Below are 19,955 nucleotides of genomic sequence, written 5' to 3' on the forward strand. Positions count from 1 at the left end.
TCCCCGAGACTGTGCCATGCCAGATCAGGTCATTAGCAGACCCCACCTGTACTGTACACTCCTGGGACCAGCCCTCTCTGAGGTTAACACCAATGCAAAATAAACACACACAAGCAGTCCTGGCCAGCGCACATGAAATACTGTCAGTTTTTCAGTTTTTTCAGTTAAGGGCAAAAAATGTCTTCTTTGTGTTGAAAATGTACATAGCTACTTCAAGAAGCTCAAAGCAGCCTGACCATATAGCATAGCAGCCATACTGGCCTCTGACAGCCAGTGGTCCCTGAACACAGGCTTACTTACCAGTGAAGGGGTCTAAGGGTGCAGTGGTCCTGCCTAAGCTAATGGCCTTCCAGGACAGACGGTGGTGTAGCTCAGGGTTAACTCCAGCAATCAATCGCTCCCTGTTTTCATTGCACAGATAGAGCCTCACAGTGACGCAGGCATTGCTGCCATAGCATGAAGAGGAAACAGGTTTGGGAAAGCTTAAGGCCATTAACTCCTCCCAGACTCCTCTGAAAAGAAAGTTCTCACTACTTTACCTCCAACATCTTGAAAACTCGACATTTTTTTCTCTTCTAAATAAGATTTATTTCTAATATAAAATAGTTTTTAAGATGTAAAAACTTAATTTAGAACTATGTAAATAAACTTCTTAAAGGCAGTTTGCTAGTATCTAAGAGACTATTTGACAAGTCAATTCACGGAATTTATCCTAAAATATGATTTGTAGATACTATTAAATATTTTCACGTCTGATGTGTCTGTCTACAAAGAAAGGTCTTGAGGGAAGCAGAAGACTCTCCGAATAACTGTGTGTTTGCACCTGCTAATCCTATTTGTCTTGGCTCTATGCACAATTCAGTATACCATTGGTGCTAACTGCACTTTGTTCAAGGTTATGATCTCAACTCCAACCCTCGGGCATTGCCATCCCAAGGCTTCTGTAGTGATGTCACAGCCATAAGCAACAGCACTCAAGCATTGGTTTCTCCCTAGAGAGGACATGGACAAGCTCATGGAGCATATACTAAGCACTTGGCAGAGACAGGTGTCCCAGGCCAGTGGGTCTGTAATCCTCTCTCTGACTAAACCCTGAGGCCCCTTCTGACGGATGACAGTTAAAATTTTCAGGCCCTTCACAACACTGTGGTAGGATCCTTCAAACATTGATTCATTTCATTACTGTAAAAAATTCCTTATGAAGAAATTGAGTTTTTCCCCCTTTTTAAAATTATTTTTATTAAGCTATATATATCTTTCTCAGCTCTCCTCCTTTCCTCACCCCTCCCCTTCACCCCTCTCCCATGATTCCCATGCTCCCAATATACTGAGGAGATCTTGACTTTTTCTACTTCCCATGTAGATTAGATCCATGTATGTCTCTCTTAGGGTCCTCTTTGTTGTCTAGGTTCTCTGGGATTGTGATTTGTAGTTTGGTTTTCTTTGCTTTATGTCCAAAAGCCTTTATGAGTGAGTACATATGATATTTGTCTTTCTGGGTCTGAGTTACCTCACTCAGTATGATGGAAAACTCTAGATTTATGTGCCACCTTTTGTCAAGGTATCCAAGGCTGTTACCGGTTCCCTAAGCTGAGATCCCATAATGATCTGGGGCTCTGAAGTCTCTCCAACGCCATCTTACCTGGTTTCCTCTGTGTTTGGCCAGACAGACACAGCACTGACAAGACCTATGTGCCACCTCCATCCTGTCTTGCCCGGCAGTGGTGCTGCCCCGCTCTCCTGTGCACATACATTGTAGCCTTTGTTCTGCAATGTGTGTTTAACTGGCTTCTACTGAGGGATGCACATTTTAACACACGGGGGTATGCCTACGCTCTCTGAATGCCCAATAATCAGTATACTACTTTATAACAAGACATACTCAATAAATACATCCAATGAAAGATCCCAGTGCTGTGTGAAATGGGCTACCCTGCTTGGGAAACACCCACTTCGAGCAAGTTATTCAAGCCTCTTTAAGGTGGTGTTAATAATGTTGTGTCTCATCAAGTGTTAACTAAGAACAAATTACACAGTGACCGAGAATGTTGTGCTAAACACATAAGTGTACTGTGACCATCACAGATCACCTGCGTTTGACTCTTTCCTTCCAGTTAAGAACAGTGGGAAGACTTCTCGTAAGTGGGACCTAGCAGTAGTTATATAAAATAGAGTAAACCCTATATCTTTGTCTTCTTTGCTCTTCTAAGCACTTTGAGAAGCAAGAAGAGGTTAAAAGCAGCCACAAGGCTGGGGGTGTGGCTTAGCAGCAGGACGCATGCCTAGCCTGCTTGAGGCCCAGGTGTTATCCCCAGCACAGGGAAGCAGAAGAGAGCAAAGCTCAAGATTCTCAGGCAACAGAGGTTCTACTAGTCTGTCACACACTGGAGAGGAAGATGGGACAAAGCAGAACGTAAACAAACAGGCAGACAGATCTGAGGTCAGGAGAAGGTCGCTAGTGGTCCCAAACACAGATAGGGGGACAGAGGATGGGTCTCCTTTTCCGGCTCCATGGGAGTGCTTTTATGACTAATCAAGTCCAGCTTCTCCATAGGAAGATTTTAAGGAAGGTCTCTCAGGCTCCAAATAGTCCCTCCCCTTCCGCCTCTTTTGTACTGATTGATTGATTTTTTATTTCATGTGCATTGGTGTTTTGCCTGCCTGTATGTCTGTGTGAGGGTGTTGGATCCCCTGGAAGTTGAGTTACAGACAATTGTGAGCTGCCACGTGGGTGCTGGGAATTGAACACGGGACCTCTGCCAGTGCTCTTAACTGCTGAGCCACCCCCCCAGCCCCAGACAGTCCACTTTTCAAGGCAGGGCTGTTAGCCCAAACCGGAGCCTCATATGTTTGTAATAGACAGCGACCGACATCTGTTCTCATGTTCCACCATCATCACAGAGGGTAAGCGTCTTCCCTGTAGTATTCCTATGACCTACGACACTGTTGTGAGCTGCGGCAGTGTGCTCCTCTGGTCACTCTTTATTAATTGTGACTACTGTATACTTTACGTCTCTTCATAGATTCAGTCACAGCTAGGATGCCATGAACTAAGAATAGATCAGAGAACTCAGACTCTGAAAGGACAGATGAGGTAGCTACATAGTAGCTGTTCATGAGCATAAACACTACTGTACTGGCCAGGGGAGAGGCGTCACTTTCACCAGTGATTTGTTTGTAATTCTGACTATGTAAGCACCAGTTCTCTGCACTCAGCTCACCTTTAGACAAAGCCTTAAATTAAACTGGTAAAGTCTTCAGCTATGACAAGCTGTGTGAGCAGCGAATGAGGTAGAAAGGAGTTGTCATGGTGAGGGCGAGCTGCCGTTTCAGTGCCTTTACATGTCTTGTGTTTTAAGTCTGGCAGAATCAAGTTAAATTTCTGTGTTGGCTGGATAGCTAGCTGGATGGCTGGTTAGCTGGACAGCTGTATGGCTGTATGGATGCATGGCTGTATGGATGCATGGCTGTATGGCTGTATGGATGCATGGCTGTATGGCTGCATGGCTGCATGGCTATATGACTGTATGACTGTATGGCTGCATGGCTGCATGGCTATATGACTGTATGACTGTATGGCTGCATGGCTGCATGGCTGCATGGCTGGATGGCTGTATGACTGTATGACTGTATGGCTGCATGGCTGCATGGCTGTATGACTGTATGACTGTATGGCTGTATGGCTGCATGGCTGCATGGCTGGATGGCTGTGTGACTGTATGACTGTATGGCTGTATGGCTGTATGGCTGCATGGCTGCATGGCTGCATGGCTGCATGGCTGGATGGCTGTATGGCTGCATGGCTGCATGGCTGGATGGCTGCATGGCTGAAGGTCTTATAAGAATTTTTAAGCAGCTGGGCACAGGGGCGCACACCTGTGATCTCAGCATTTGGGAGGTTGAGGCAAAGAGGATCAGGAGTTTAAGGTCAGCTTAAAACATAGTGAACTGAGGATGGTTTTGGCTACGTAAGAGCTGTCTAAACAACCCCTTACAACTTCCTAAAGATAATACACAGCAATTGTGTAATCTCTGAGGCAAGGCAATCTTTTTTAACAAGGTCAGCGAAAGACAATGTAAGATTGGTTCCAAAGAACAGCTTCTTCTTTCATTGCCTTTTAACTCCATGGCTATGAGACCTCTGCAGTGTAAAGGTAAAACAGACAGAAAAACCAAGTCTACTTTGTACACAGCTGTTGCTGTGCATCTGAGACCTCTGAGCCATCCTGGCAAAGTTTCCCATGATTCACAACAGTGCCCTACGTTCAGATGCCATTTCACAGCTCTTCCAGAACTTCCTGCATGGAGGTTCTTATGCCTTTCTCAGAGTGCTATACACTTTCCAAACAGGGAGTTTCAATTTGCACATACTTATACATCAATCAAGAGAAAGCAAAAGTTGGCCAATGGCTGCCGAGATGGTTCAACAGCACTGGATGTCTAACCTTATGACCCAAGTTCAGTTCCTGGGACTCAAATAGTAGGAGACAACTGACTTCTGAAGTCTACACACACACACACACACACACACACACACACACACACGCACAAGCACACGCACACACACACACGTAACTTAAAGAAGTTAGCCAATGCCTTCAGCAGGTCTGTAGACAATAAGTCCAAATGCAGAACTTCCAGACTCCTGAACACCAATAATCACAGGAAGAATATCCCAGGAACAAGTTGGGTATGGTAGCATACACTGATAATCCTAGTATTTTAGAGGTGAAGGCAGGAGGATCATGAGTTCAAGACTAGCTTTGGCTATATAACAAGCTGAGTTCAGTCTAGGCTACAAAAAGTCCTGACTCAAAATGACCACAACAATTTTGAAGATGTCAGTGTAACACTGGTTCCTATGGAGTGGGCACAAGAGAAGGGCCCCATTCTCTGCAAAGGCAGACATGAATTTGGGAACATATAAAGTGACACAAAAGTGCCTCCACCTGCACGTGGGTAGCAGTGCTGTCCCTGTGGGCCTGATGTCAGAACGGAGCACAGAATCACACGGAAAGAACAGAGTCAATGATGAGTAAACATGAATGTGAGCTGTCTCCCCCTTAGAAATTATTCTGATACTGCCACTTCTAAAGGACAAGGATGGGAATTATTCTGACACTTTGATTTCAGAGAACTGAATTGTGATTATCTTGACTTTTCCCTATCTCTATGATTTCAGCGTGGGCCTGTGGGTCAAGTCCTATATAGCAGAAGTGTTCCCTCTTGATGAGACATGCCACGTCTGCCTGTTCATGAGGTGGCAGATGGTCTGGGAGACTGCAAAGCAAATGACAATGCCCAAATCATCTAGAAACATGTGGAAAAGGCAGCTCCAGGCTGTTCAGAGGGCACAGCTTAAAAATACTTATAAACGAAATGCTCTACAAAGTGGCCACTACTTCCAACCCAGGAATAGGCTGTGAGTATGGACGCGGGAAGGGTGGATTTAGGAGGCAGCACTGTGGGCTGTTATTTATAACCTGGCAATGAAAGTGGCTAGAACCACATGAGCCAGGCAGAAAGGTTCATCTCCCCAACTGCAGGTAAAACAACACCCAGAACAGTGAGAGACACCCACAGTCGGAGCTGTGCAGGCCAGGGGCTTAAGGAACCATTTCCCCTGCTGAATTTTGATGTTTATGTGGAATGTTCTTCAAGCAGCAAATAACTTAACGGTGATCCTGACAGACTGAAAATGATACATTTTCCCCAGGACATAAATTAATTCTTTCGGTGGGAAATTGCTAAAACGGACAGGGTGTTATAAAAATTTCTTTATGACTGCAGGAAAAGAAATGATTCCATTTCTTCCACACATTCTTACATGAAAAATAATAAACTCTCACTTCAAACTGTCCTGCTATTCACGGGGCTCAAGGTGCCTGTTACTAATTGGGGCAGTCCTGTTTATCTGGTGTGGGCCGTGAGTCAGTCTGCATTACCTCAAGTATGAAACACATTCTGCTGGAGACTGCTTGCCCCCACAATTCATATTCCATATGAATAAACACTGTAGAGAACCACAGGGAAGAGGATCCAGCACGCGCAGATTTACATGATAAACATTAAACAAAGATTCTGGAAGCCAGTGTTCAGAAAACAGAGTGTAGGAGGATCCGAGGTCACACTCCCTACAACCTGAATCTTCCCGACAGTGCTGGGAGACTAAGACTTTAACGCTCAGCAAGCTAGAGCACTTCGGGGACTTGCTTAAAGTAGTAACATTTCTGAAGAACTCAGAGGAAATTCAGGTCCCTTGCTCACTACACCTTTCCTGTATCCAAAGTGCTTAATTCTGTATAAACTAAGGATATCCATCCATTATGAGATGAAAGTGGCCATTAAGACTGGGAGCTCTCCAGATTTTTCTTTGGAGTATAATCATGAATATTGAGCCTCACACTAAGGACTCTCCTTTAACTTTGTTAAACCAAACATCTTCCCAGACACTGGAGGGCCCTTTTACCCCCAATATTTTGTGAATTAATTAATTAAGTAATTAATTAAAGTGTGACATGCATTTTGAGGAGTACAACTCTGACTACCTCCCTTGATAGGAGATAGAAAAAGGGGGACGTGGGACCTGCACATCTCAGTTAAGGAGGTGATGTTGAAGAGATGCTGCTGCCCTCCCAAATGGCTTAGCTTTTCTCCTAGGACTGACCAGAATCTCTAACAAGAGCCATGTGTCCTAGGCTCTGCCACCACCTCAGCTTTCTCCTCAGTCTGGCACTGTGGCCCGCTGTGGACACGCAGGCTCTCCCACGTGACACTGTGGTACAGTGGGACATACTTCCTTCCCTGTTTCCCAGTAACACTCCTTCCTTCTCACGATGACTTACTGACTCCACCGTCTCTTCACGAGCCTCTTCTTCCAGGGCAAGCTGGCCCTGGAGGTGCTCATGTCATTGAGTTCTAGATGACATGATTTCAGATAACAACACTGTACTTACTCATGGTCTTCTTAGATTAGTGATAGTCCATATTCCTACAATGGGAGAGGAGACAAGCTGCTCCTGCTTCTCAAATAGTACTAAAAATGACCTTCCCAGTCCCCACTCCCTTCTTTACACCCCTGCCTTGAAGTGAAGCACGTGATCACCTCAGGGACTGGAGTGCCCCCTGGGATGTTCTTAGTGAGTTTAGAAGGATAATCTGGGGGAATAAATGAACTTGGAAACGATGCACTAGGAAACTCAATTGTCAGGGACCCAAGTTCATCATCCTACAGTCTGCTTTATGCACGGATTGAGTTGATATGTTTAACTTCAGCTTTGGCCCTATTTCAGTGTTTAATCATCACTACACTTGGGAAGATAACAATAGCTTCTACCAGGTGAAAGACTGAGACAGGGTCTGCTCACTTCCATAGCTCAGTATCTGATGTGAAGAAGGTGCATGTTTTTGTTCCTTATTATGAAAAATGTCAAGAATAAGCAAAAACAGGGAGATAGGTATAAGGAATGTCCCAGCGCCCCACTGTGTACGGGTGGACTGGCATGGTGCCTTACCCTTGTCAAGAAACTGAGCAGATGAAACACAATTGCTAGCTCGCACACAGCAGTAAGGTCTTAAAGCCTATGACACCACCACCATAGACATGCACACACTCCGGACAGCGCAAGGATCAGCCGTGGAGCTGAGTCCCCAGCCGGGGGCTTACCTGTTGGAGTGCTGCTGCGGAATGAAGAGGAGGGAGTGATGGGCGGGGTCACAGGGGGCGTAAGGCTTCCGCTGCTATGGCGTGGTGGAGTGGACACATTTCCTCGAGACACGGAGCTGGACAGGGTCAGGGAAAGCTTCGGCTGAATCTTCTTCTTCAGGGACTCCTGTTCTCGGCGTGCAGCGTCTGTCATGAATCTGCAATGACAGTTGCAGGTGATCAGCCAAGGCCCTAGAAGTGACAGTGGAGTCTGACAGATGCTCTGCCCTGGGGAGGACACTTGGTAGCAGGTTGAAGTCTCATGAAAGCGCGCCATTTCCCATGCAATGAAGCACCTTTCTAGCTTGTTGCTTTTTGGTTTCCTCCAAATTAGGCCCATATTTCTGCCAGGAAACCCCGATACAGATCTGCACTCAACTAAATGTCTTCCCTTGCAAGAGCCTTTCTCTTGGAAGGTTCTCCCCCTCCCCAGAAGAAGGCCACCATTCATAAGTGCCTGGCCATTTCTGAGTTGGGAGCTTCCGTCCTCCTATAGCATTAGTGCTCAAACCACTGACTGATGCTTAACAGCCATGGTCTCATCTATATCTGCTCCCTCGAAACATTCGTTTCTCTAGGTTTTCATATTGTTATATGGAGTTGAAATGCTTCTGGTTTCTTGGGGTCTGAGCACACTGCCAAGCTCTGCTAGGTCCACAGCTGCAGGATGGCTGTGCTCAGCAGCTCAAGCAGAGTCGAGGGGTGTGGGGGTGGGATAAAGAGGAAGGCCACCCCATCCTGTCCATGGGCCTGCCTAAGTTCTGTTTTTTCTTTTTTTTTTGGAAGGAGGCCTTATGCCCTGCTTGCTTCATCTGGACACATCCAGGTATTCTCCCAATGTCTATTCTCTTATTCCTGTATAATCTAATGTTTCCTAAGTCTATGTAACATGAGACATCAGACAGTTTGGAAGTGGTAGCCTTTACCTAAAGACCAGATATTTCTGTATTAGTGGCAGGCAGACTTTGTCAGCTGCATTTCTGGACACTGTCATGATGAGCACAGTGGCTAGAGACTCTGAAAGCGTTCAGGTAATAACAGACACTTATGTCTGCCTGGGCTGTGAGGCGGAACGCTCCTGCACCTCCCAAGTCTTCCCCAGTAGTTGCAGTCTGACCAGCTCAATACAAGTCGTTGTAAATTAACTGTAGTGTACTTCGTCATAGCACCTCACCAAATCCACTTCACGTTCTGCTTACAAAATTCCCGAGTGTTTTTCTTCTCTATGCTATGAAATTCTGGAAGTTAACAGATGGTTCTTAGAGTCAATTAAACATCAAACAAAATAATATTAATACTGTCCCAGTATCTTTAAATTCCTACTTTTATATTTGGAACAAAGATGGCTCATTCCTCGTCACGCATGGTAGTGCACACCTTTAATCTCAGCACTCTGGAGGCAGAGGTAGCTGGATCTCTGTGAGTGCAAGACCTGCCTAGTCTACAAAGTGAGTTCCAGAATCCCAGCACTCGGGAGGCAGAGGCAGGCGGATCTCTGTGAGTTCGAGGCCAGCCTGGTCTCGAACCTGTTCCTCCAGGACAGGAACCAAAAACTACGGAGAAACCCTGTCTCGAAAAATCCAAAAAAAAAAAAAAAAAAAAAAAAGTGAGTTCCAGGACAGCCAGGGTTGTTACACAGAGAAGTCCTGTCTCCATAAACCAAAAGAGATGATCTGTTCCTTAAATGATTCCTGCAACAAGATCCAGATACACAAAGTGACTTTTCTATGTTGAGCTGTGCAGGAATAGGTTTGAGCCATAAAATGGTGATGGTTTATGACAGTGATTGAGCAAGGAACCCCAGAGCAATGAGGACCGTTTGCACCCAGGAGCCCAAACCAGTTTAGTCTCAGGCAAAAATTTGGTTCCTCAGCTCCTCAACTGCTTTCCTCCCATCCTCCAAACCTCTACTCAAACTGTAGATGCACAGAAGAAAAAAAGGCAATGAGCTTTGGCTTCCTTTTGCTATTTCAAATAGAACTACTAACTGGCACAGTGCTTAGTATCTTAAAATGGGGTGCTCTGTGTGCCAGGGAGTGGACAAAACCACAATCTAACCATATAGCTTCTTCCAGGAAGACCAATTGTCCGCAATGGTGGGGAATTCACATGGTCAGAAAACACGAGTATTTCATTGGGCAGAAAAAAGTGAACAGCTTGAACTTTAGTTAAGAGTGTGGTATGTGGAGTCAGAAGCGCCAGGGTTAAGCTCTGCTGGGCTACTCTGTGAGTTGGGGCAAAGTGGCAAATCTCCCAAACCTTAGCGTTGGTCTCTGTAGAATGAGAATACAGGTTGATAGCTCTCAGCTGATGATACTGAGACCAGAAGATTTAAAGGTTTGTGAAATTTAGAATATTTGCATAATTATCAGCTCAACATCTCCAATAGAGAAGTCTGATGTTTGGAGCATTTAGAGGCATGCGCCTGTCACGACAGCAGGTAAAGTCACACATCTTTTATAGATCATTGTTTATCTGGCAACCAGCTAAGCTGACAGTCCACACTCTTAAGAGATAATTATGAGTTACTCAATGACAAATTTTTTGAGTTGGTTCTAAAAAGACTTGAGTAAGCAGAAATCCTACCCACGGAGTGATGGGAGCGGGCCTGGAGAGTGCATATTGTGTCAGATAGAAACTAGTCAAAATATGTGAGAGTCCTCATCACAGCTTCTCTTTGGTTAAAATGTATCAATACCTCACAAATAAAAATAGAAGAAAAAGGCATCAAAGTCACTATTACTTTATATTTTTGGTTATGAGCCTAGCCTTTAACAGCTAAGCCATTTCTCCAGTCCAGTCATGCCTACTTTAAAAAAGTAAATACCCTTTTAGCTCAGGTATAAAGTAACTGTAACTGCAGCCATAGTTCCTTCTTTCCCACCAAAGTCACACCCGTGTGGTTTAGTTGGGGTACAGAGGACAGTTTATCTTTGACTTGCTTTTTCTAAGTACTTTCTATGTGAGCACAAGGCACTCATGTAATACACTAAACAAGAAACATGCTCACCAAGAACCATACCGGCCCTCCTCCCCTTAGTCTTCCCCAGTCATAGATCATGCCAAACTTGACACACAAAATACACAGCTGCATAATACACTTCCAGTAACACACACACACACACACACACACACACACCCTGAATACCACACCAGTGCAAGTTCTGGTTAAATGGTGTTTCCCAAGCACAGTGGGCCTACCCTTTCATCCCTCTTCCCAGCATGACTTACATTACTTGTCTTTGAGGAAAGGGTTGACACAGAGTCTTGTTATAAAGCTTGGGCTGGCCTTGAACTGGCAATCCTCCTTTGTTGGCCTCTTAAGTCTTTCTCTATATGAAGACTTGAGATCTACTCAACTCTAAAGCTTTAAGCCAAGTTCCCTCAATATGCTTGTTAGTCAAGAGGTGGGCATGTTCCCAAAAATGAGGAACCACAGGGGATGCCAGTTAAGAGACAAGGTGAAGAAGAAGGGTGGTTTTTGGCAAGAAGAGAAGGCTCCATGTCTCAGCTATACCAGGAAGGCAGCTCCAAGTCAGCCACATGCGGATACACCCTGGCATTTCACAGACATGCCCTTTCCACTATATGACTGGAAACACTCCCATTCTGTAGCTGAGAAAAGCTGAGGACGTCAATGTCCTGTGGCCTGAGGAGCCTTCCTTAGGGGGCAGACACCATCAGGGGCTCTCAGTGATCACAGGAGACAGGAGGAATTCAGAACTAGCAGAAACCTTAGTTAAGTCAGATCCCCCGTGCAATACACTCACTTCGCAGTTACTAATGAGTGAGGTGACCTGCTCAAGGCCACCAGGATTGGTGAGTGGGGGAGTGGCGTGAAAGTCGGGCAAGTCTTGTAGACTGAATCGGTAGCTCCCATGGAGAACTGCCTGCTGGTTGTGTGTTAAAGATGAGCCGTCAAATTCTCAAGGGCTTTGGTCTGGGGATGCACAAGGAGACTCCTCTGAAGCATGCAGGTGTGAGTGGGTGGTACCCAGGTGGGTGGTACCCAGGTGGGTGGTACCCAGGTGGGTGGTACCCAGGTGGGTGGTACCCAGGTGGGCGGTCAGGAGGGGAGTCCTTGAAGTCTCAGTCAGCTGCTGCAGAGGCAGTTGGCCCTGGAGACTGCTCTTCCAACCTCAGTGAGTATTTTCTGACGGCTGCTGTGTCTTTCCATTTCCCTCTGCTCTGCAGTGGTGCCCGCTGAGACAGGCTACTGGACTCAGGTAACACTGGCTTGTAAGGGCAAGCCATTTAACTCCAGGGACTTTATAAACGGGATGTTAAGCATAACTATTATTAAATGTTAAATTATGTAAAGTTTTCATTAAATAAAATGTATTAAAAACAAAGGTTCACTGGTTCTTAATTATCCTACTGCATTTTACTCTGACCTAGGACCTCAAGGTTACTTACATTAATGCTGGCTCCTCTGGGTGAAAAGATGCCACAGTCTCTGCCCTGTAGCACCCCAGTGGTAGCTGGGAACTGCCACAGTGGGCAGACTTAACACCACAGAAATGGGCAAATGCTACCACTCAGGACTTGTTCCTCTTCAAGAATTAGCTACTAAATATTAGTCAATAGACATTGTAATCTTATTTTTAATATGGGAAAAAAGCATTCAAATCAGCTTATTTGCCAAGTTTAATGCATAATAACATTATGCTCCACGTGCCCAACATTACCAAAAGCTTTGAAGTTTCTTTTATAACTTGTTTTTCCAGGAGACTTGTTACCCAGATTCAAACACAGCTGATCTTTTCAGGGTTTTCTTCCTAATGTATATATTGTACATAGAGAAACTGCGTGTGTTTTAAAGGAGAAGTGGCCACTGGAGACTTCATTCACTGTTGACTAGCAGCCTGGAAGTCTGCGGTCAGAGGGGCAATGTTTCGATTTTGAAACTGAAGCTGCTATAAGATTAATTTTAATTTTCCTACAAATCAGAAATGCCTAAGTGACCATAATTTAACACAGCCATTTGTAGTAATATTTGTTATTGTGAGGGGAAGTACATATTTCTTAAGTAAATTTTCAAGACTCCATTATAAACTTTTTAAGTCTATAGACCACAACGCTCTCTCAGGCTGGCAGGTTAAGCATGAACTGGAATGGCAGCTGCCGCTCCAGGGAGACCAGTCGCAACCACAAACTCGGGAAATTTATAGTACTTTCTGAGACCTGGACAGACACTCCACTGTCATCTCACTCACTGGCCAAAACACTCATGTCTATTCTTCAGGGGATAAGGACAGTGCCACTTGGCTTTCTGTGACACTGGAGGTCCTGAAATAAAAGTGACCATTGGAAACTTTAGTGTTTCTTGGAAAAATCTGAAAAGAACTGGGTTTGTGGGACCGTGGGGAAGTCTGAGCAGCGCATTGTCAGGGGGCTGCCCTGGGGCAGTCCCAGCACCCTTCAGGCCTGGTCCTCCTGCCTGCTGACACAGAGGACTGTGGCTGGGTGCTGCAGCCTGTTGTTATGCCCCCTCAGCCTGGCTCAAGGGCATCAGCATGTTCAGCATGCTCACATTCTCCACGCCCCAGTTGTCTCTAATCTATGATCTTCTGACATGCATGCATGTATGTATGCATGTATGTATGTATGTATGTATGTATCCCAGACTGTTATACCTATCTAAAACAGATCCATAACCCGTTTCTGGAACTGCCAAAGCTCTGAAAACTAGACATTTAAACACAAAGCACTAAAGATAAACCTTGACTGCTGCCCAAAAGCTACTTGCCTGCTTCATACTGAGGGTGGAAGGGCTCACTGGCTTCACTGTGTAAGGAGTAACATTGTTGGACTGCAAGACACTGCCCCCAACCTTGCCAGGATGCCATATAATATTGGAATATGGTATTTGCCCAAAATACCTTCATGAAATCTGGAAAATTATGAAACAACCTAGAGTCATGAATAACACATTTAAGTGTTTTGTTAGATTTATTCATTTTCTTTTATGCATGTTTTTCCTGCATGTATGTATAAGTACCTTCTGACATGCATGCCTGGAGTTCTCAGAGGCCAGAAGGCTGCATTGGTTCCTCCGGAACTGTAGTTGTGAACCACTATGTGGGTGGGTGCTGGGAATCAAATGAGGGCTCACTGCAAGGACAACAATTGCTCTAATCTCTGAGCCATCCCTCCAACCCTGGGAGACACATTCTTATATAAATATTAGAAACAGAATTGAAAGAATACTCTTTATGACACATAAGATGCCTGATTTTCCATTTGTTATTTCATTTAACAAGTATGCTCATGAGCACTCCTTTCATTCTTTCCCCTTTCTTTCTGATGCAGTTTCAGCTGTGCAGTGCAGGCTGACCTTAAACTTTCAGTCCTCTTGCCTCAGCCTCCTGAGTGCTGGGGTTACAGTTGTGGGCCACCATGCTTGGCTTATGCTAATGTTTTTATGCCAACAGGCTATGGCCTGGGGTTTGAATATAATATTGTGGCAGGTAGAGGGTAGACTTTGGAAGTAGACTGACTGTGTTCAATTATCTGATCTAGTCTGTCTAGCTGTGTGACCCCTAATAATCTATTTAACCCCTCTGTGGAGGCCTCAGTTTTCCCATCTGTAAATGCTGTCAGTAATGGGCCAACTCAGCTGCAGTATGAGGAGTGAGTGAGTCACACAAATCCCTCAGCAGCACCTGACACTTTGTGCTTGACAGCAATGTGAACACTACCAGAACTGGCCCTCTAAGCTCACAAGTCTTTCATCGCTGCAATCCCCACCAGCTACCTGGCCACTTGTGAGCTGAGACAGCAAGTACCATGCCCGGCTATGTTGATTCTGTAAGCTGTCTTCACAGTGGCTGAAAGTGGCTGAAAGGCAAAGAGCCCAGTCCTTCCGTTAGAAACAATGCACTGGGCTGTCTGTGTACACACCACCCTCTTGATTTCTCTGCCTTGGCTCTGGAGCGGAATCAATCAGTTGGGGGTACCCTTCCGTAGGGGGGGATCATGGGAGATGCTCCCTCCAGGTTACAAGCCACCATCCGCAATGAGGAGCTTCACGGAGGCACTCACAGCTCCAAGCCCTCAGAAAGTATCAAGGCTACTGTGCTTCCCTTGAAGCTGTAAGCTTTGCTCCGCCTTTTTAGTGGCCCTGTGGGCCCTGCCACAAGGAACAAATCAACTGTGGGTGCCTCTGAGAAGAGCTTCTAACGACGTGCTGTGCTGCCCTAAGTAACTTCCGGCATGCCAAGGACGCCACAGAGCCAGCGAGTCAGCAGAGCCATGCTGTGTACCCAAGGCTCTGGGAAAGCAGCTCGGGATAGCAGGTGTATTTCAGCACGTGACCAAGTGTGGTCTGTGTGTCAGAGATCTAGTTCTTCATGGAATGATGGCGTTCAATTCCCACCTGCTGGTAAAACCAGGAGTGGGTCTTCTGATTTTAGCAGCCACTTGGTTAACGCGACTGGTCAATGAAACAAGAGTTGAGCTCAGCTAACATGACTGTAGTTTGTCATAGCTCATTCATGAACAGAATGGTCTTTTCTTTTGACCTGGGAATTTAGGAAGTCATTTCAACAGAGAGAAACTCCTAAGTAAACCAGTTTCAGAAGGGTTTTTAAAAAGCTTTGAATAATCCTGTTTCTTTTCATCCTAGAGACCTCCTTTGTTTGACCCGAAGCCCCTGGGGAGACTGGTAAACTTTATAAAACTTTGGCAGTATCAAGTGAGTGAGGGGCCTTTGACATGCTGCCTAGGGCTGGAGAGAGGGCTCAGCAGTCAAGAGTGAAGACTGCTCGTCCAGAGTTTGACTCCTGGCATTGATTCCAGGCTGCGCACTAAAGCCGATGACTCCTGCTCCAGGGGATCTGATGTCCTCTGTGGCCTCCTTGGGCACTGCATTCGTTGTGCAGAAGCCCACACACAGGTACATGCCATTTAAAGAAAATAGTAAAAAATTTAAAAGCCTGCTGCCACTAGAATGCTCATGCAATGCAGCAAAGTGAAGGCAGCAGCAGGGGAAAGCTATCCTATCCCAGAGCCTTGCTGTCTCCAGGGTGTGTGTGTGTGTGTGTGTGTGTGTGCGCGCGCGTGTGCGTGCGTGTGCATGTTATCCCGCACTCACCTCCACTGTGGACATTGTCTGGAGGCACCAACAATCAAACACCACAACACCAACAGGCTTGCTACTGCAGAGGCATTCTTTCCTTACTAAGTTTTTACTTCTGGCCTATGTGGCGATATCCTTGAGTAGCTCCAAGACAGGAAAAAAAAAAAAGCCCCTTCTCTTTCTTTTAGCTTTGTTTCTGTCTGTGTGGGACTGAGAAACAAAGCCCTGGCTTCTCTCATTTCATGTGGCTCTCACCATTGAGCTAGCCCTCCAACTTCTGAAATAATGTCTTCTGGGTACATGGCCAGGGATCAGGGTCATCCTGCATCCTCTGTCTCCTGTGCTGCTTGCTCACCCTTCTCCGGGTCCCTGGGAGAAGCTGCTGGCTCTGGCTATGCTTGGGTTTGTCATCTTTCCTTTTGGCCAACACATAACAATCAATACCACTCAAATGTAAACATACACTTTGCTCAGCATCCTTAAAGCTGAAAGCTTTTAAAGATTATTTTGTATTTGTTAACTATGTGTGTGTGTGTGGGGGGGTAGGTGGTGTGCACATGTGAGTTCAGGTGCACGCCAGAGCACCCTAGAGCTGCCCCGTGTAGGTTCAGGTGCACGCCAGAGCACCCTAGAGCTGCCCCATGTAGGTTCTGGGGGTTGAATGTAGTTCCTCTGCGACAGCATACATGTGCTTAACTGCTCATCCATCCCTCCCGTGCTAAAACTGAATTTTCAATAATGATAGAAAACTAAGTTGGATATTTTTAGTAAGATGGGTCTTTATAATACTTTGTATCTATAAAATAAATATCAATAATGTTACAAATTATATATTACAATGTATATATGATAAAATTATTGAATAATGGTCAAGAGAAATTTTATATTATCTTTTTTAGGTCAGAAAACTTTAAGTACACCGGGCAGTGGTGTTGCACGCCTTTAATCCCAGCACTTGGGAGGCAGAGGCAGGCAGATCTATATGAGTTCGAGGGCAGCTTGGTCTACAAGAGCTAGTTCCAGAACAGGCACCAAAGCTACGGAGAAACCTTGTCTCAAAAAACAAAAATAAATAAATAAATAAAAAGAAAAAAATTTAAAAAAGAAAGAAAAATAAAGAAAGAAAAGAAAACTAAGTACATTTTCCTATGTTCTGTTGTTATAATTCTATCTGAATAAAGAAGAGCAAGAAGAAACTGGCGCCCAGAAAACACAGCCTGTGTACACCATCTTCTAGGCAGCACCACTCCGTGACCAGAGGCTGTTCTGTAGATAATACTCAGGATTTTCTCCCCTCTCACTGTCCCTCCTTTCCTCCCTCCCTGCCTCTCCTTCTCCTACTTTTTTAAAAAGCAGTATCTCACCCTAAATTTAATCACTTAAATGAAATCCATGTACCACATCTAGGCAGCGGGAACCACAATCAGGACCCCTTCCCTGAAACACCATTTTTCTGTATTTTCCGAACAAATGCTGGCTGTTTTCCTCAGCACTGTGGAGTATATGACCAGCCTCACCATAGAGAAAGTACTGGCTTCCTTGGGGTACAGCAACCACCCTCAGAAGTCACAGGTCAACATAAATTATCAGGGAAGTAATTACTTTTTATTTACTTTAGCCACAAATAAATTAAAATATGATCTTTTTCATTGTTATGCTAAGAATAAAAGAGTTCTAAGGTTCCAGCACAGCCCTGGGCTTGGAAGGCAGACCTCCCTTTGCAAACTGCCTGCCCCCAACCCCAGCTTCCTCTGAACTGGGAACAACGATACCTGCTCCTTACACATGGGTTTCATTGTTAATTTGGCATTCATGTAAAAACCAATGGACACAAAGAACCTGCTGTTTATGAGATCTTGTGTATGAACTACGAATGGTCTCTGAGTTTCCCGTTTCTCCTCCGACAGCAAACTAAATTGGCTAACACAGCTAATGAGATGTGGTATAATTCTCCCCGTAAACTGGAAGAAGTTTATTTTATTTATTTCATTTTATATTTTTCAAGAGGGTGTCTTTGTGTAGCCCTGGCTGCCCTGGAACTGTAGACCTCATGTTTACAGAGATCTGCCTGCCTTTGCCTCCCAGGGGCTGGGATTAAAGGTATGTGCCACTACTGCCTAGTTGGAAGAAGTTTAAAAATGGGAGAAAAGAAATTGTATCTAGGATCTCCTGGAGTTTTGTTTACAGTCTATATGTGGTATACATGCAACACTGCCTGCTGGCTGAAAAACACAATCTGGAGGCCTATTCCTAATTTGATTTGGTTGGTTTTCTGAGCCTTGAAAAATTGGGTCCCTTATTACCAACCAGACAAGATCCCAAGATCTCATAGAAGCTGCTGTCAAGCCTTTAGGAGGTGAACACTTGAGAAGACTTGGTCCGCTTAGGAGTACCCATCAGGGGCACCTCATGGGCATGGCATGCCTATGAAAGCTGGTTCTCCCTGACCTTCACTCTGGGATTCTGAGAAACTATTTGTAAGAGGCACAGCCATCTGGTTGGGCAATTCCTACAGAAAGTCACTTGCAGGGGATGCTACCTAGTCCAGAAAGAGCTAAGGAACAGAGCTAAATTTTCAACGAGAAGGCTCCATTTCCACACACAAATGCTCACACTGTGTGAACTTGGACGTAGGCGGATGCCTTTTTTCTTGGTTACCAGCCCCAAGGTGGGTGCTCAGTGGTATCTCAGAGGATGGTGAAATGCCATGTGAAGAAGGCAGAGGGGCGAACAAATGAGGTGGTGGAGGATCTTCCACAGGAGCCCGTCAGTGTATTTTGTGACTCAGTGCCAGTCACTGTGAGCTCTGCTCAACCAGTGTGGCTAATACTTCACAGCATCCTTGTCTGTGCTGTTTTCTTTTTCCAACTGCAAATTCCCACAGTCTTCCACCTGGGTAGCCACCAGTGCCAATGGAGATGCCGCACAGCTGAAAAGGGGTAACTCCTACCCACTGGCAGTTCTACTGAGTCTCAGCCCAGGCATAATTGAACTGGCAATTAGTTTACCTAAGACTAAAGATGGCAGACCCAATGCCTGAGAGAAAAAGCTGGATATGCCCCAAACCAGAGCTGTCCCAAAGGCAAACAAGAGTACAAAGCAGACAGCATCACTCATGAACGTATTACAGAAATAGCAACTGAGGGTCTGGTTAGAACAATGACATGGGAGCAAGGAAATGGATTAAGACCAGTAACCACCAAGATGGAGACCAATCTGCCATGGATTACCTTTAAGTCTCAACATACTTCATTGAAAATCGCCATCACAGTCAGACCTCTGCTAGAGGGAGCTGTATCTAGGTATATCTGGAGCTGTGTATAAAATGTAATATGCACACTGAAAGTTTCCTCTCTTTCCCAGATGTAGTACGAATACCTCAACCTTCCCAGAAATAAACAGGAATAGTCAAGCCCTTTCTGCTCATGGCTGCTCTGGCTGTGGCGCTGCCCACTTCTCTTCCCAAAACTAACTTCCATCTCTCCTTCACTGCAGAACCAGTCATGATTTGCCTTGAACACTGGTTCTGAACCTGGAGGTTATGGCCCCTTTGGGGGGCTCAAACAACTCTTTCACAGGGGTCACATATCAGATATCCTACATATCAGACATTTATGCTATGACTCCTAGTAAAATTATAGTTATGAAGTAGCAATGAAAATAATGTTATAGTTGGGGGTCACCACAACATGAGGAGCTGTATTAAAGGGTCACAGCGTTAGGAAGGTTGAGAACCATTGCTCTAACAGGAAAGCGAGGACAAACCGAGCCTCTGACATCATATGGGCAGCTACTCAATGGAACTTATTTTTGTGGCTATGTGTTGACCTATGTAGGTTACAGTCAATGGACTGTTTAGAAATAATGTGACATTAGCAGCAGGTTTTGTTCTTAAAATCTTTATGTGTTCACCTGTGTGTGAGCGTATGTTATCTGTGTGTATGTCCACAGGGACAGAAGTGGGCCCTTTGGTGCTGGAGTTACAGGAAGTGGTGAGTCACTAGATGTGGGTGCTAGGAACTGAACTCAGGTAGTCTGGAAGGATAGCAAGCTCTCTTAACCCCTGGACCACCTATCCAGCTGTAACAGGATGCCTTCTTAAATGGATGAATCCACTTAGAGGTGAAACTATTTGGGGGGTAAGGTAGACTCTACACATGGGCTATCCCT

General features: G+C 45.2%; 1 protein-coding gene across 3 annotated transcripts in view; it reads right to left on the bottom strand.

Annotated features, from left to right (window-relative positions):
• Window positions 1-19,955, bottom strand: part of Jazf1 (JAZF zinc finger 1) — a 301,532-nt gene that overhangs the window by 45,074 nt on the left and 236,503 nt on the right. For all 3 annotated transcript variants that reach the window (XM_041640365.1, XM_041640366.1, XM_041640367.1), the window contains exon 3: window positions 7,667-7,863. In XM_041640365.1, coding sequence (XP_041496299.1) covers window positions 7,667-7,863 — 197 coding nt within the window. The remainder of the gene's footprint in view (window positions 1-7,666; window positions 7,864-19,955) is intronic.

This window comes from Microtus oregoni, unplaced genomic scaffold (genome assembly GCF_018167655.1).
Source record: "Microtus oregoni isolate MIOR12 unplaced genomic scaffold, Mior012 000062F_ref0000492, whole genome shotgun sequence".
Lineage (NCBI taxonomy): Eukaryota > Metazoa > Chordata > Mammalia > Rodentia > Cricetidae > Microtus > Microtus oregoni.